This window comes from Eleutherodactylus coqui, chromosome 2 (genome assembly GCF_035609145.1).
Source record: "Eleutherodactylus coqui strain aEleCoq1 chromosome 2, aEleCoq1.hap1, whole genome shotgun sequence".
NCBI classification, from domain to species: Eukaryota; Metazoa; Chordata; class Amphibia; order Anura; family Eleutherodactylidae; genus Eleutherodactylus; species Eleutherodactylus coqui.
In genome coordinates, this window is record NC_089838.1 from 333,774,363 (window position 1) to 333,788,691 (window position 14,329).

General features: G+C 42.2%; 1 protein-coding gene across 1 annotated transcript; it reads left to right on the top strand.

Moving 5' to 3' along the window:
- Positions 1-938: 938 nt before the first annotated feature.
- On the top strand, positions 939-13,341 carry LOC136610370 (olfactory receptor 5G9-like). Its single transcript, XM_066589602.1, has 2 exons — positions 939-1,025; positions 12,409-13,341. Exons 1-2 carry the CDS (start codon positions 939-941, stop codon positions 13,339-13,341), a joined length of 1,020 nt encoding a protein of 339 aa, XP_066445699.1.
- Positions 13,342-14,329: the final 988 nt, after the last annotated feature.

Genomic DNA, 14,329 nt, shown 5'->3' on the forward strand with positions numbered 1-14,329 from the left:
CAGCTAGTTGTCCCCTATGCAGTGGACAGGGAATAATCTGATTGTTGCTGAAGTGCTGAGATCGCTGCCGGATTAAGTCTTAAGATTTGGTTTTGCACCTTCCAGCTCAGTAGATGGGACGTAATGTAATCACATCTGTGGGTAATTAGCTGGCTATTTACCTGGGCTAAATACTGAGCTAAAGTTCTGTGAATTGCAAGGTGCTTGCTGTCTGAGTTGGTAGTAAGTTGCTCCCGTGGACAGCGTGGTCTCCGCTGTGACGTGAACAAAGGACAGCTCCATGTGCTGCGGCTTCACCAGCAGCTAAGTGTGGTGGTTCATTTTAGTTTCCTTTTGGAGTTTGCTTTGTCCTTTATTTTTTTGGCCAAGTAGGGTTACCTTGGTCTCAGGAACGAGTGCAGGCCCGCATCTATCGAAGCGATCAGTCTGCCGTGCTAGGCAGGGCCCTTTCCCTCATTGTCATGTATTTAGGGAAAGACTTCCCATTTATTTTGTGTTGTTGATTTCAGTTGCTGCACCTTGGGCTATTAGTGTGCATAATCGCAGGTGCTGGTGCAGCACATCATTTGCAGACATAACACTGATATTCTGGTACAACCCCTTTACTGTTAAAACAACATCTAAATCAAGGAGTGCAATTATATGTATAAAAGTCTGTGGTATTTTTATAACTATAATTTCCAGAGGGCAAAACTTTGAGGGAACAGTGCTTGTAGAGGAGTCCCTTAGGTGATGGCAGAGAACATAAGGCAATGGCTGCAGACAAAGAAAACTTATTACTCATCTGTTCAGGTATCAGCCACATGGAATAGATTCTAGGCCTAATGGCCCATTTACACTGCATGATTATCACTCAAAATTCATTCAAACAAACACATTTGGGTGATTATCGTGCGGTGCAAATGCAACAAAAAAAGTTCAATGTTCGTTTCGTCAGCATGAAAACCACCTCTGGCTTCTCATTACATGTAAATGCTCCTTGCTCAGCGCTTCATGTAGAAGGTGAAGTGCTGAGCGAGAAGCCAGTGAGAAGCCCGTGATTCAGCAGTGAGGTATGTGAGTCTACACACTACATGGGCGCTAACGACCTTTACGGTAACATCAGCACTGTTTAATCAACTGTCATCCCGTGTAAACGGCCATTACAGACCACAGGAATCAGGTAGCAGTTAGCACACACATAGGAATAACATGGTTCTTTACACAGTCATTCCAACTCTTTAGATGTCTTTCACTGAGAGGATGGGGTACCCTCATGTGATCCAGGCCATAAACCCTAGTTTCAGGGCATCTGCTGTGTCAACAGTCAGACTACTACCATAGCACACTCAACTTCTTGCACCTTCCAGAACTGCCTTCACTTCTGGGAACATCTTTCACACCAAAAAGATTGATCCACCTCCTCCCATACTTCATTAAAAACAAATGTTACAGTATGATATTCATTTTGTGAACAATAGGGCAGATTTATTTATCCTGTCTAATACTTAGTGTAAAGTTAGACTAAACAGCTTGAAGATGCATCAAATTTATCTTAGTTTATGAGAAATTTGGTGCATCTTGTTAGACATATTTGACACTTTTTTTTTCTAATTGTACGCCACCAATCAGTTGGATTTTGCCATTCCTACTACGTTAAATGCAGAGGTACATGTAGGCCATGGCTGCAACAGATACAGTAACACCTGCCTCAGCACTCATACAGATTTATTATCTGAATATTATTGTACAAATGCGGTTTATATCAACCATCACATTTCATCCCATTCCAGGACCAAGGATGTTAATATGGATTGGGCCTTTTCCAACCTCCACTCCTCTGGGAACACTTTTTACAAGGTTTTGGAGTTTCTAGGTATTTGTGGGTATTCAGGGAGGTCAGACATTGGTGTTTTACAAGAAGGTTTGGCTTACAATCAATATTTCATTTATTTGATGGGGTTGAGATCATGGCACCGTGCAGCCACTCAAGCACCTCCACATCAAACTCATCATGATATGGGAGTGAATTTATGTAATTTGTGCGATTTTTCAGGTGTAAAAAGTCACACATTTTGGAACATGTCTTTGTTTGCAAAAATGTATGACTTTCTTTTGATTCTACATAACCCTCTCCACTTTTCAAACAAGTGGGTGTGGCCTATTGGAAGGAGAATGGCCTCCAGTGGACCAGCAGATTTAGAATCTGGCATAAATACTATGCTACTCTACATCAAGTTGCAGATTTCAGTTTCAGCACATGGAGATGTTCCCTTCTTAATACATTTGGTGCATCTTGTTCCAGTAGACTTCAGATTAAGACTGACATACAAACAACAGTCTTAATAAACTCCCTCTTTGTCTTTATAGAGCTTGCTTTGTAGGCTGGTCTTGGAGTAATTACTATCTTGGTGCCTACAATGTCCATGCACCTGTTATACATATTTTTGAAGGGGCGGGTGAACTATTGCACACTGTGATTTCATGACATGATGCTGAGCACTAGGCTCTACTCCTCAATGTGGAAGGTAGGGTTGTGGTACATCTATAAGAGGTAGATCCTGGCACTGAGTAAGTATATACACTGAGCACAAGATGTACCAACAGGGCAGGCCTTCGGATAAATGGTGTGCTACCTGGAATTCACCTCACCACCACCACCCCATGAGAAGAAGATTCAGTCTACGGCAAAACATCTGGCCAGTCCACAATTCCAATTACAAAATTTACAATTTGAGTTTAGTTCACCAGTACCAGACATGACATCAGACAACAACATTTACTTACAACTTCTCTCTAGGTCCTCATCGCCCTCAGGCACTTCCACGCTAGTTGCTGATGCTGCCTGATGTGTAAAACTTCAGCTTATAAGGACCTATGGTAGCTGTGCTTGGAGATGAAGAGGAGTGAATAGCTGTAAAAAAAAATTGGAACCGTGTTAGCCAAAATGATGACGTCATAATATATTGCATTTGATATGAATCACGCAACCAAACCCATTCAAGTGAGTGGGGCAAGCTACAGTACAAGGCACAGCCACTATGAAATATATGGTGTTGTGCCTGGTATGGACAGCGCTGCTGTCACTTCAATCAGATGATCGGTGGGGATCTCAAGCAGTGGACACCAACGATCAACTACTAATGACACCCATCCCGAGGATAGGTCATCAGTAGTTTAGTCCTAGATAACCCCTTTAACCCTTTAGCACCCACCAGACTTATATTTACAGCCTAGGAGCTCAGGATTTATACAGAGCGAGATCAGCAGCCAAGCCCACTCCATACACAGCGGTACAAACCGTGATCAGAATTCATTCTGGTTGCATTTGTTATTTGGCACCCCATCAATACATTGATGGGGTGCCAGCAGCAGAATCCTCTACCTCTGCGGTAGGCAATTTAAGAATTCCTCTGCTGCATCTGTCACAGATGTGGCAGATATAGCAGCAGGGAATTCATTTCACTAGTGGGGATGAAGGAAAAATCTGCCGCATGCGGCAGATGTGTTCTTCATCTCGCGGGGGCACGGCAGCAGTGAAGGGTAAGTTTTATTAGTTTTTTTTTATTGTTTTTTACACTAAAATTATTGTTTTTCAGGGAAAGGCTTATATGTAAAGCCCTTCCATGAAAAACAATTCAGGGGTGCCGGCAGACCATTGTTTTCAATGCAGAGCATCGGGCACCTTGAAAAATGCTGGAGTCTCCTATTGACTTCAATGGGATTCGTTACTCGAAACAGGCTCTCAAGCATTAGAAAAAGCTTAGATCGAGTAACGAGCACCCGAGCATTTTGGTGCTCGCTCATCTCCAATCACATATCAATTTTGCTTAGATTTCTATTTTCTTCAATTACTTAGCATTTTGTTAATTTGGTATATATATATATATATATATATATATATATATATATATATATATATTGTTGTGCAAATGTTTAAGATTTCAAAGCAGACTGGAGTTTCAAGATGTTCTGTCCAAGCTCTTTTGAAGAGGCAAAATAAATGGGCAAAGTTGAGAACCGTGTATGCAGTGGTCAGCCAAGGAAACAGTACAGCTATCTTGCCTTTGAAATCAGAAGATGTCCAGCAGTGCTATCAGCTCAAAACAGGCAGAAACCAGTGGACCCAAGTGCACTCAGCTACTTTTCAGATTATATGTTTAATGCTCCCAAGTTCAGGGTGAAAAATAGACTTGTTAACTAGTGATTGTTTTACTTCCACTTTTAGGATTGACCTCAACTTACTGTATATATGAGAATGTACTCTTGCCCTAGAGTATGCGGGAGGCACATAGGGTATTCCCTAGAGAGTGATGGCTGGGAAAAGTTTTTTTAAATTTTTTTTATGTCATGTGTGACAGCGGTGAGGGAGAATTGAAGAATTCCTCTGCTGCATCTGTCACAGAAGTGGCAGATGTAGCAGCAGGAAATTCTTTTAACTAGGGTGAAGGAAACACGCATGAAGATGTGTTCTTCATGCCCGCGGGGGTCATGGCAGCAGTGGAGACGTAAGTTTTTGTGGGTTTTTTTGCACTAAAATGTTTCTTTTTCAGGGAAGGGCTTAAATGTAAAGCCCTCCCCTGAAAAAGAATGCAGGGGTCTTGTCAATCAGGACATTTAAATGGTGCTGTGAGAATTTTCTGGGATCATGGCTGTTGCAGGTGGGTGCCGGCTAAGCACTCTCTGTGTATGGAGGGAGTTCAGATCCTGAGCCCACTCAGTACACAGCATGTGTTGTGGACAACCATTTACATCTTGACTTAATGGCGTATGTGTAGTTATAATGTAAATTGTTGTATGTGTGTCACAAAGGGGTTAAGGGATGATATCATCCAACTACTGTAATGTAACAGGTGGGGAATATGATGCGGTTTATGCAAATGATTCACACATGGTTACAAAAAGAAAAGGACTCTCTACAATAAAGCAATAAAAAAAATAACTTGTACAATTGCAAACAATGTGGACAGTTCCTCATGGGCCAAAATCATTATAAATATATCAAACAGTCCCTATAAGAGCAAGTACCTGCAATAATAAGTGTGCACCTTCAAATGATAACAGTCAACACAAAGTCCACCCTGGCCAGGGGTAATAGCACACACTGAATTGGAATAAAGTTGCAGATCTTCTTAAGACAAGAATCAATACACTCACAAGCTCTGCTGCGCTCTTAGCCGATGGTGGCTTCAGCAAATTCAGATTTGTGAGCAGGAATAGGCTATTTCACTGGGGAATAATCTCTATTCATAAGCCAATCTGTAATTACAACATCTTTGGCTGAGTAATAATTTCCAGGGGTCACCCTCTGTCTAAAGGATTGGGGGCCTTAACGTGCAATGAATATGTGTCACTGAGTTTCTTATCCGAATGCTTCTTCAGTTGATTACTCTGATTTCCACAGCCATTGTCACGCTTAAATCAGCCTTGGAGGTTGGCCTCTGTATCTCTGGGACCCCCTGGCAGCACATGAGGCAGCAGCATGGCCAGCTCTCACCAGCTCCTGAGAAATGGAGTAACGCTACCGCACTCTCTCTTACTAATAGGGTGTCATGCCACTAATGTCTAATGAGGCTGATGGCCATGAGTTAGAGCCTGGGAGGAAGGCGGGGAGCAGTGCAGCACACAGAGCTCGCTAGCATAGGTCTATCAAGCCCTACAGCACCTGCAGCACTGGTTTTGATGGTTCCCCCTCCACCAGGAAAAGGGATGTGGCTGGCGAGGGGAGAGCAATAGCGGCATATATGGGCACCATGTTAAAGTGCTCTGGGTGGCATAATTTTGTCTGAAGACTGGCCACTGATGGGGAAAACTGTGGGGGCTGCAGCCTGCCTTTCCCTAGCACTAAGCATGGGACTTTTTCATGACATGGGTCACACTACAAATGGGATGAATCTGCGTCACAGCTCCAGACCCCAAGTACTAAAAGAGCCAGAGGCAACGAAAGACTGCAGCAGTAGCCACATAAATGGTGGCGAGGACATTGCAGGACCAGTGCAGCAGTAGGGGATCTGCCCATGTTGGGGAGCTATCCCCCCAACAGCCCAACAATCAAAGGGGGCCAAGGTTTAATGACAGGCTGTATCCTTGGGTTGAAGTGCCCCACAGAATGTAGGATGAGAGAGAGACGCATTGTCAGTCACCGTGGCGGTGGTACAGAAGATTCCCCACAGATGATGCAGCAGGAGAGCGAACTACAAATCCTTGTATTGTATGGGGTAAAATCCCTGGTTCGAGTCAGGAAAACAGACACATGGGACTGTAATAGCTTTACCGTAAACCAGTTATGGCACCTTAGTGTGGATTCAAGCAAGGTCTTGCAAGAGTTATTGGGATATGTTATGTTATGTGATGCAGTTATGCTATTGTAGTGGTGCAAAGTTAGTGGGGCCCCTCTATTATGTTACATGTCTTTATCATGCCATTTGTCTTGTCAGTGTCTTAGATATAGTGTGCATTTCGTATGTGTATTTCACCCTTGCAGCACTGAATGGGTTAATGCCTGGGATATGTCTGAGAAATATATCATGTTGTATGTCACAAGACTATGTTTGATATATGTGTTGGTTAGGATGTTAGAGTGGGTATTCAAGGAATTCTTCTGACAGGTCAGCAAGAGAAGTCAGGAAGTGAGCCACACAGACGCTGATTGGCCTGTGTGGGGTGAGGATGGAGGAAGTGAGTGATTACCTTCTGCATGGCCTGGGATAAGTCTACCCAGGAAATGCCAGTGCTACCATTAAATACTGAGTGCGAGAGAAGGACCGCTGCATGGCTAAGAGCACAAAGACAAGTAAATCTGAGCGTGGACCGGCAGAGCGAAAAAGAGACAGAGAGTCGCCAGGAGTGGGATCACACAGATAACTGGGACTGTGGATCATCCAGAATACCCCAATAATCCTTCCTGTCACACCACTTTATTCTGTTTTATCTGTTCCAGAATGCTGATGTTATTGAAGTTTACCAAGTTCCAGTAATCAGACATTGCTGACCTTTCCTGGTTCCTCCAGAAAGCTTTCCTGTGTGAGGACTAAGTTAGTGTTGTCATCCAGATTCACTGCAGAGGACGGGACGGTGGCGTTATGAGTGACCATGAACTTTAAGGTAACTCCTAGTTACTTTTCCCTGTGACCTCCCCCAGCAGTAACTTGGAAGGGTCCCAAGCTATCCCCAGGGGAGGACACCATGACCTAATTATCCTTATCTACCCCGACATCTCTGTGGCTGTGGGCCGGCTCCTCAGACACTGCACTATGTAAGTGTAATGTTAAAGAGTAATGCATAAGGTGAAAGATTTGTAATGGTGCAGGAAGCCACAGACAAAGAACAGACCTACAGTTTAACATAAAACAATGTAATTTGCGAAATAGAGATGTAAGAAAAAAGTGAAGGCCATCTGCATAATCTGCCGCTTTATGCATCATCCCATCTACTGATGTGAGCCTAACGTCCGAATACTGCACAAGAATAGTTCCAGACATGAAATAAAAATAACAGATGATAAGGGACATCCCTGACATGTTCCATTGGGAATTGAAATAGCAGAAGACAAATGACCATTTACTTTAAGCAAAGATGATGGATTTGAATAGATTTCCTAAGGCCAATTTTGTATAGGAAGAGTGGGGGTTTATACGCTCTACGTATCAAATACAGATGTGAGATCCTAAGAGCTTACTTGAGAGAGAGATAAGGAATTCTCCCCAGTATCTCCCACCACTACCCTTCCTCCAATGGGGCCTGGTCTCTTTCCATTTTACTTTTATTTCCAAATTTTAAAATGAGACCTGTTATTCTTATCATAGTGATAGTTGGGTGGTTAGTTGCTGATATGGGTCTCTCAGCATCAATAGCATAATAAAACTGTAAATATTTATAAGATTAGGTGTGTGATAGATTACATTTTTCCTGTAAAGTTGGGAATGGTTTGAGTTGACCTTCTGCCAGGAAGGGATCTTAAATTTCCATCTATGGGGCGTGGCCTGAATGCCGACCGAGCTAGTTGCACTCCTCTGAGCTCAGACGGCTCAATCCCTTTCCAAGCGACATTAAAGCTTGAAAAAAGAGAGATTTCTACTCCCCAGAATAGGCACCTACCAGAGGGATTGCAGCGATGTCCAAGCGGAGGATCTTCAAGCCTCCCCCACAGAAAGTCTCTGACTTTTTCACAGCTCGCGGCGCCGCCCGAGGTGAAGCCGCAGCTGCTGACAGCCCCCCACTCTGTCTGATCCCTTCATAGAGCGAGACGCTCTAATTGCTTTGGCTGCTCCTGCCCTTATTGAAGAGGCTCTCACCGCAGACACTACGGCAAAGCAGAGGAATGGGGGCTTGAAAGCCCGCAGACAACTGCAGGCACCTCAAGGACAACGCCAGAGGAGGGTGAGTGATGAAAATTTATCTCACAGCCCCAATGGGGAGGCAGGCAAGATGGCGCCCATAACTAAATACCAGCGGGAGGAGAACCCTTCCCCCTCCTCTAGCCCTGAAAAACAACGGCCAAGAGTGGCCTCTCCATCTCCTTTAGTCTCTAGCCTGTCTTTAACAGAAGACCCGATCACAAAGCTCCCCTCCTCTGATCAACCCGCCTCAGAACTTTTTATCAAAAATATAGTGGTTGCCCTGAGGAAATCTATGCAAAATGATTTCAACCTATTATCATCCTCCGTCAACACATCCCTACAAGATCTAGGCAACCGTACAGATCAAATGGAAAACAAAATGGAGGAGTTAAATACCTCTTACGACAACCTGATCATTATACCATAGAAGATGAAATCACTGCCAAAAATTTATTTGGAAAGAAAAATTATCTATGAAAACCCTCCAAACTGGGCAATTCAGACAAGCAAGGCTGTTCCAGATTGATGCTGCTTGGGCGCATCTCTGGATACCAATCATATCCCGCACCTTCCATCATATCTTATCTATGATCACTTGGAATGAATGAAAAGTAATTTTAGAGGACATTTTACTTTGTGTTCAACTTTTTCTACTGCTTTTAAGCTTTTGTTTGCTACACTGATGTTAGACTAATGCAAATTTCTTTCTTGTTTTCTGTTTTCTTGGAGGAAATTACCCAAGTGATCTTGGGGTCAATTATTTACATATTACTAGATTTTAATTTCTCAGTGGATGGAGACACAGGAGACGTGAGAAGCAAAAATATCCACAAGTGGCCTCCATTCATCTGTATACATAGAGGTGCTCATCCTGCATTATGTGGTGATATCCGCCCATCATCTCACATGCTGATTCATTTGGGAAGATTTGCAATTGCATTCTAAATGGATTAAGAAAAAGCGCAGATTCTCATCAGCAGAAGTACATGGATGTACCTGACGTAAGTGCTGTACAGCCCCTTACTGGCATTGACAACATTAATTGTTAATACTTTCACTAATCTGCATAAACTTGTGAGGTCTAAAGAAATCTTTCCTGGCCTCTGCTAGTTTTCTATATTTTTGCCTTATTCCTTACCTCTGCCCCTGGCTGTATGTAATCCAGATAATAATCTACCCGATAACGAACACAAATTTAAGGCCGGATTCACACAAACTTATTGCGTGCACAGTTGCACATGAAAATGTTGCACAAGCGATATGCAGAAAATAGAGCCAATTGATTTCAGAGGGTTCATGTACATGCACGTATTTTGCCTGCACATTTTGATTGCGTAAAACAATATGCGGCATACTTTATCTTCTTATGCATTAGCGCAGGGTGAGAGAACATTTTGAACATGTGAAACTAATTGGCAAATTTAATGGCTGACAGCATCGGTGCATGTTTTTTTGTGTATGACTTGCGTGAACAAAAAGTACAATAAAATAAGCAGATGTGTGCAGAAATATGTAGCGCAAATTCTGCAAAGACTGGCTTGTTACATAGACACATGAATATATTTGGGGCCAAATCTAACACTGTATTAAGTAACCTCAGACTTACATTCCCATTTATAACCCTCCTTGTGGACGCCTGTTATTACTTCAGAGTCCGTAGGTCTGTCAAGTTCAACTAAACAATGGGAAAGAAACAGCCCTTTCCATAAACAGGGACGGTATTTTGTTGGATAATCATCTTGGCCAATCAGATCAAACCTCTGTTTAGTGGCGTGTCAGAACATTTATATGGCTTGTTACATTTTATATGTTGGTTTTTATATGTACAAAACCAATAAAAACCTCCCAGAGAAGTCATAGTAATACACATTGTATCTGATCCTTAGCTAATACCCCACCCAACCCTGGCCACACAGCTAGAACGTCAACTTCTCGTCTCTCACAGCTATGTAACGCGCAATGCGCTAAAGCAAATACGCATATGCTCATGTGAATCTGGCCTTAATGTCAAAAGCCTTGTAGACTCTTGTAGCTCTCAGCTGTCATTCAATAGCTGAGAGCTGCCCCTGATTGGTCCTTGCGCTGAGCCAATCAGAGGCAGCACTCACTCACCCATTCATGAATTCATGAATGGGTGAGTGAGAGCTGCCTCTGATTGGTGAGGGCTGTGACCAATCAGAGGCAGCCCATTCAGCAGGCGGGGATTTTAAATCCCTGGCTGCTGAATACAACACAGAGCAGTTCAGGAGAGCTGCTGGCCGGCCGCGGCTGACCTCCGGCTGCAGGGACAAGGTGAGTATATATATTTTTACATATTTTTGGATGATTTTCAGAGAAGGTCTTATATTTTTAAGCCCTTCCCGAAAATTCATCCCGCGCTCGCCGGCAGCCCATTGCTTTCAATGGAGCCGGCTGTATTGCTGGCTAGATTGAATTCAATGGGCGAACATCGTTCTTCTCTGCCACAGCTGTTACAGCTGTGGCAGAGGAGAATGATCTTTGTAGTATATGTTCTCAATGGGGTCGGCGCTGCTGCCGTCGGCCCCATTGAGTGCATATATAGATAGAACACAAGGAATCGCAGAATGCAGATAGGCGCGATCTGCGATTGCTCGTGTCCTATAATTTATCGGACATCCGCATAAAAAGCGGCCATGTGACCGATCCCATTGCGAAGCAATGGTTCTATATATACGCAGATCGCATGCGCAAATCGCACGAAAAAACGCCTGTCTGACCGAGGCCTGCCATGGGAATCCATTGACATTGTGGAGTGCCAGTGGGTGACAAAAGGAGCCCTGTACCTCTGTCATCTGTTTACATCCTGCCGATGCCATTGACTGTGGCATGTAAAGGGTTAAACTGCCAAGATTTGAGGCTTCTCCACTCCTGGCAGTTAATGCAGGAGCCTGTTTGTCAGTAATCAGCCAAGCCAGCATCTTATAAAATATGTATGTGCAGGTTTAAAGCCCATTAGTAAGGTCAATAAAAAAGCTTATTGGGCATCATTAAGGTGTTAAAGGGGTTTTCCAGGTTAAATACTATTGATGACCTCTGCATAATATAGGTCATCAATTGTTGATTGGTAGGGATCTGCCACTTGACTGCCAGCTGATCAGCTGAGCGGGCATCTGAGTCAGCACCACTCCACACAGGGGTTGAAGCTGAAGCCACTGCCCAACCCCTGTTTAGTGGCCAAAGCTTGTAATTGCACACTAGGGTCTCAATGAAGCCTGCAGTTACAGCAGCGGCTTCCTCCCCTACCGCTTTGTGTAATGGTCCTGACAGAAGGCACCTTCTCAGCTGATCTGCTGGGATGCGAAGCAACATACTCTAGCCAATCAATTATTAAATACTTATGCTGAAAACTTAGTTAACAACTTAATACGCAAAAACTATATATGGGAAATTTGTGAGGACCATTGTAGTTGGGTCCACCAAATAGATCCCGATATGCAATATATATAAGCACACTACAGACTCCATTGCATATATCCCAGTATGATAAATAAATACTGTGTGCTGTTGGAGTTTTAAATGAGGATCGGAATATGAGACAAGCGGCACAAATTGATGAATAATCTTTAAGTACCATATACGGTTGGTATTGGTGCACTGTAGTAAATTACCTCCATCCCGATATATCATCATGTTCTTAGTCTTCTCTCTACAAGTTAGCCCTATGGACTTTTAGAGTAAGGATGGAGATGATACATGTTTGTTTGTTCATTTAGGTTTGTCACCTTTTGTGTATTCGATACAAGAGACCCCTGAAGTCTTAGTTTTAAATAAATCAATAAAAGTTATATTTTAGGAATTTGCCCTGTGATTAATAGAGATAATATTGTAGATTCCTCTGCCCCTGTGAATAAAGAAAACAATAAAGTTTACAGATTTACCAAAGTTTTTACTGACTTGGATTAAACTATATCTATTCCCTGTGTCCCAGTGGATGACATCAGTTTTATACTTCAAAGTATTTTCTTGTCATCTTTAATTTTTTCTAATTATAATTCTCATATTTCTAGGACTTGCTGTTAGTAGATGCTGAAGAATGCTCTGATGACATCTTTTCTCCTTTTAAACACAGGGAAGGAATCTAACCAAAGTCACACAGTTCTTCTTCTTGGGATTTCAAGCTAGCAAACATGTAAGAATTATCTTGTTCTGTCTGTTCCTGGTGGTTTACTGCGGGACATTATTTGGGAACCTCCTGATTATTACCCTGGTGTCCACCAGCAAGAACCTCCACACTCCAATGTACTTCTTCATCTCACAACTGTCCATCAGTGACATCTTGTTATCCACAGATATTGTCCCGATCATGCTTCACATCCTATGGAATAATGGGGGGACCATTACTTTTATTGGATGCATTACTCAATATTATTTCTTCTGTGCCTCGGAACTGTTTGAGTGTTTTCTCCTCACAGTGATGTCTTATGACAGATATGTGGCTATCTGCAATCCCCTCCATTATGCTTCTATAATGACAAGGACTTGTTGTGTGAAATTTGCCATCATTGCTTGGTGCTTCGGTTTTTCCAATACATTGATTTTTTATGTCACAATAGCAATGTTAAAATTTTGTGGGCCGAATATTATTGACCATTTTTTCTGTGACATGAATCCTCTGCTGGAACTTGCCTGCTCTGATACCTTCATTGTTCACCTCGAAATCAGATTAATAGGTTCCCCTCTAGTAATCATCCCAACCATATTAATAATTACATCTTATGTCAAAATTATTGTGGCCATCTTAAGGATCCCATCCAGTACCGGTAGACATAAAGCCTTCTCCACCTGTAGCTCTCACCTCATTGTGGTCTCCATATTTTACTGGACTCAGTTCGGTGTTTATATTTTTCCAACACAAGATCAAACCTTGAATATTCGCAAGATTCTATCATTACTCTATACTGTATTTACTCCTTTCATCAACCCCCTTATATACAGTCTAAGAAATAACTCTATAAAGAAAGCTGCCAAAAACTTAATAAAATGTAATTCGCTTCTATTATAAGGATCTATAGAGAATTTGATTTTTTTACATCTAATGACATACCATGGACCCATTTTACTCCTTCTCTATGTGAACCTTGGGTGCATGTTGGGTGTCATCGTATGGAATGGACTTGGGAGCTGAATACATCGTGGGTGTTAGCTGTTTTTGATAGCTGACACCCCACCGCAACAGATAATGCTGATTGTTAGCAAAAGTTTGTTCCTTGTGGTTTACTGAGGGACATTATGTGAGAATCTCCTAATCATCATTTTGGTGTCCAGCAGCAAGAACCTCTACACTTCAATATACAGATATTGTTCTCAACATGTTCCACATACTACTGTACAATGGAGAGACCATTACTTTTATTGGCTGCATTACCCAATTTTATTTATTTAGGTTATCAGAGACAGCTGATTGTCTTCATTTCACAGTGATGTCTTATGAGATATATTGCCATCTGTAATGCCTTCCGTTCTGCCTTTACAAGGACTAGTTGTATGACATTTGCCATTATTTTGTGTTTCAGTTTTTCCATTCCAATGTTGACATTTTGTGGGCCGTATGCTATGGACCATTTTTGTCTGTGGCAAGAATCCTCTACTGGACATTGCCTGCTCTGATATCTTCATTGTTCATCTTGAAATCTCATTAATACTTATAGCTATAGTTTTCATCCCAATCATCATCATAATAATGACATCTTATGTCACGATTATTGTTACTATATTAATCATTCAATGTGGTCCTGGTAGACAAAAAGCCTTCCCCACTTGTAGCTCCCACATCAGTGGTCTCCATATTGTACTGGACTATATTCAGTGTTTATGATTTCCCAATGAAAGAACAAGCCTTGAATATTTGTAAGCTCCTCTCACTTTTCTATACTGTATGTATTCCTTTCATCAGCCTCATTATATACAGTCTATGTGATAGTGATATAAGTAAAAAATGTAATACTAACTGTGTGCAGTCATGAAAAAAACTAAGACCAACCTCTTTGAGT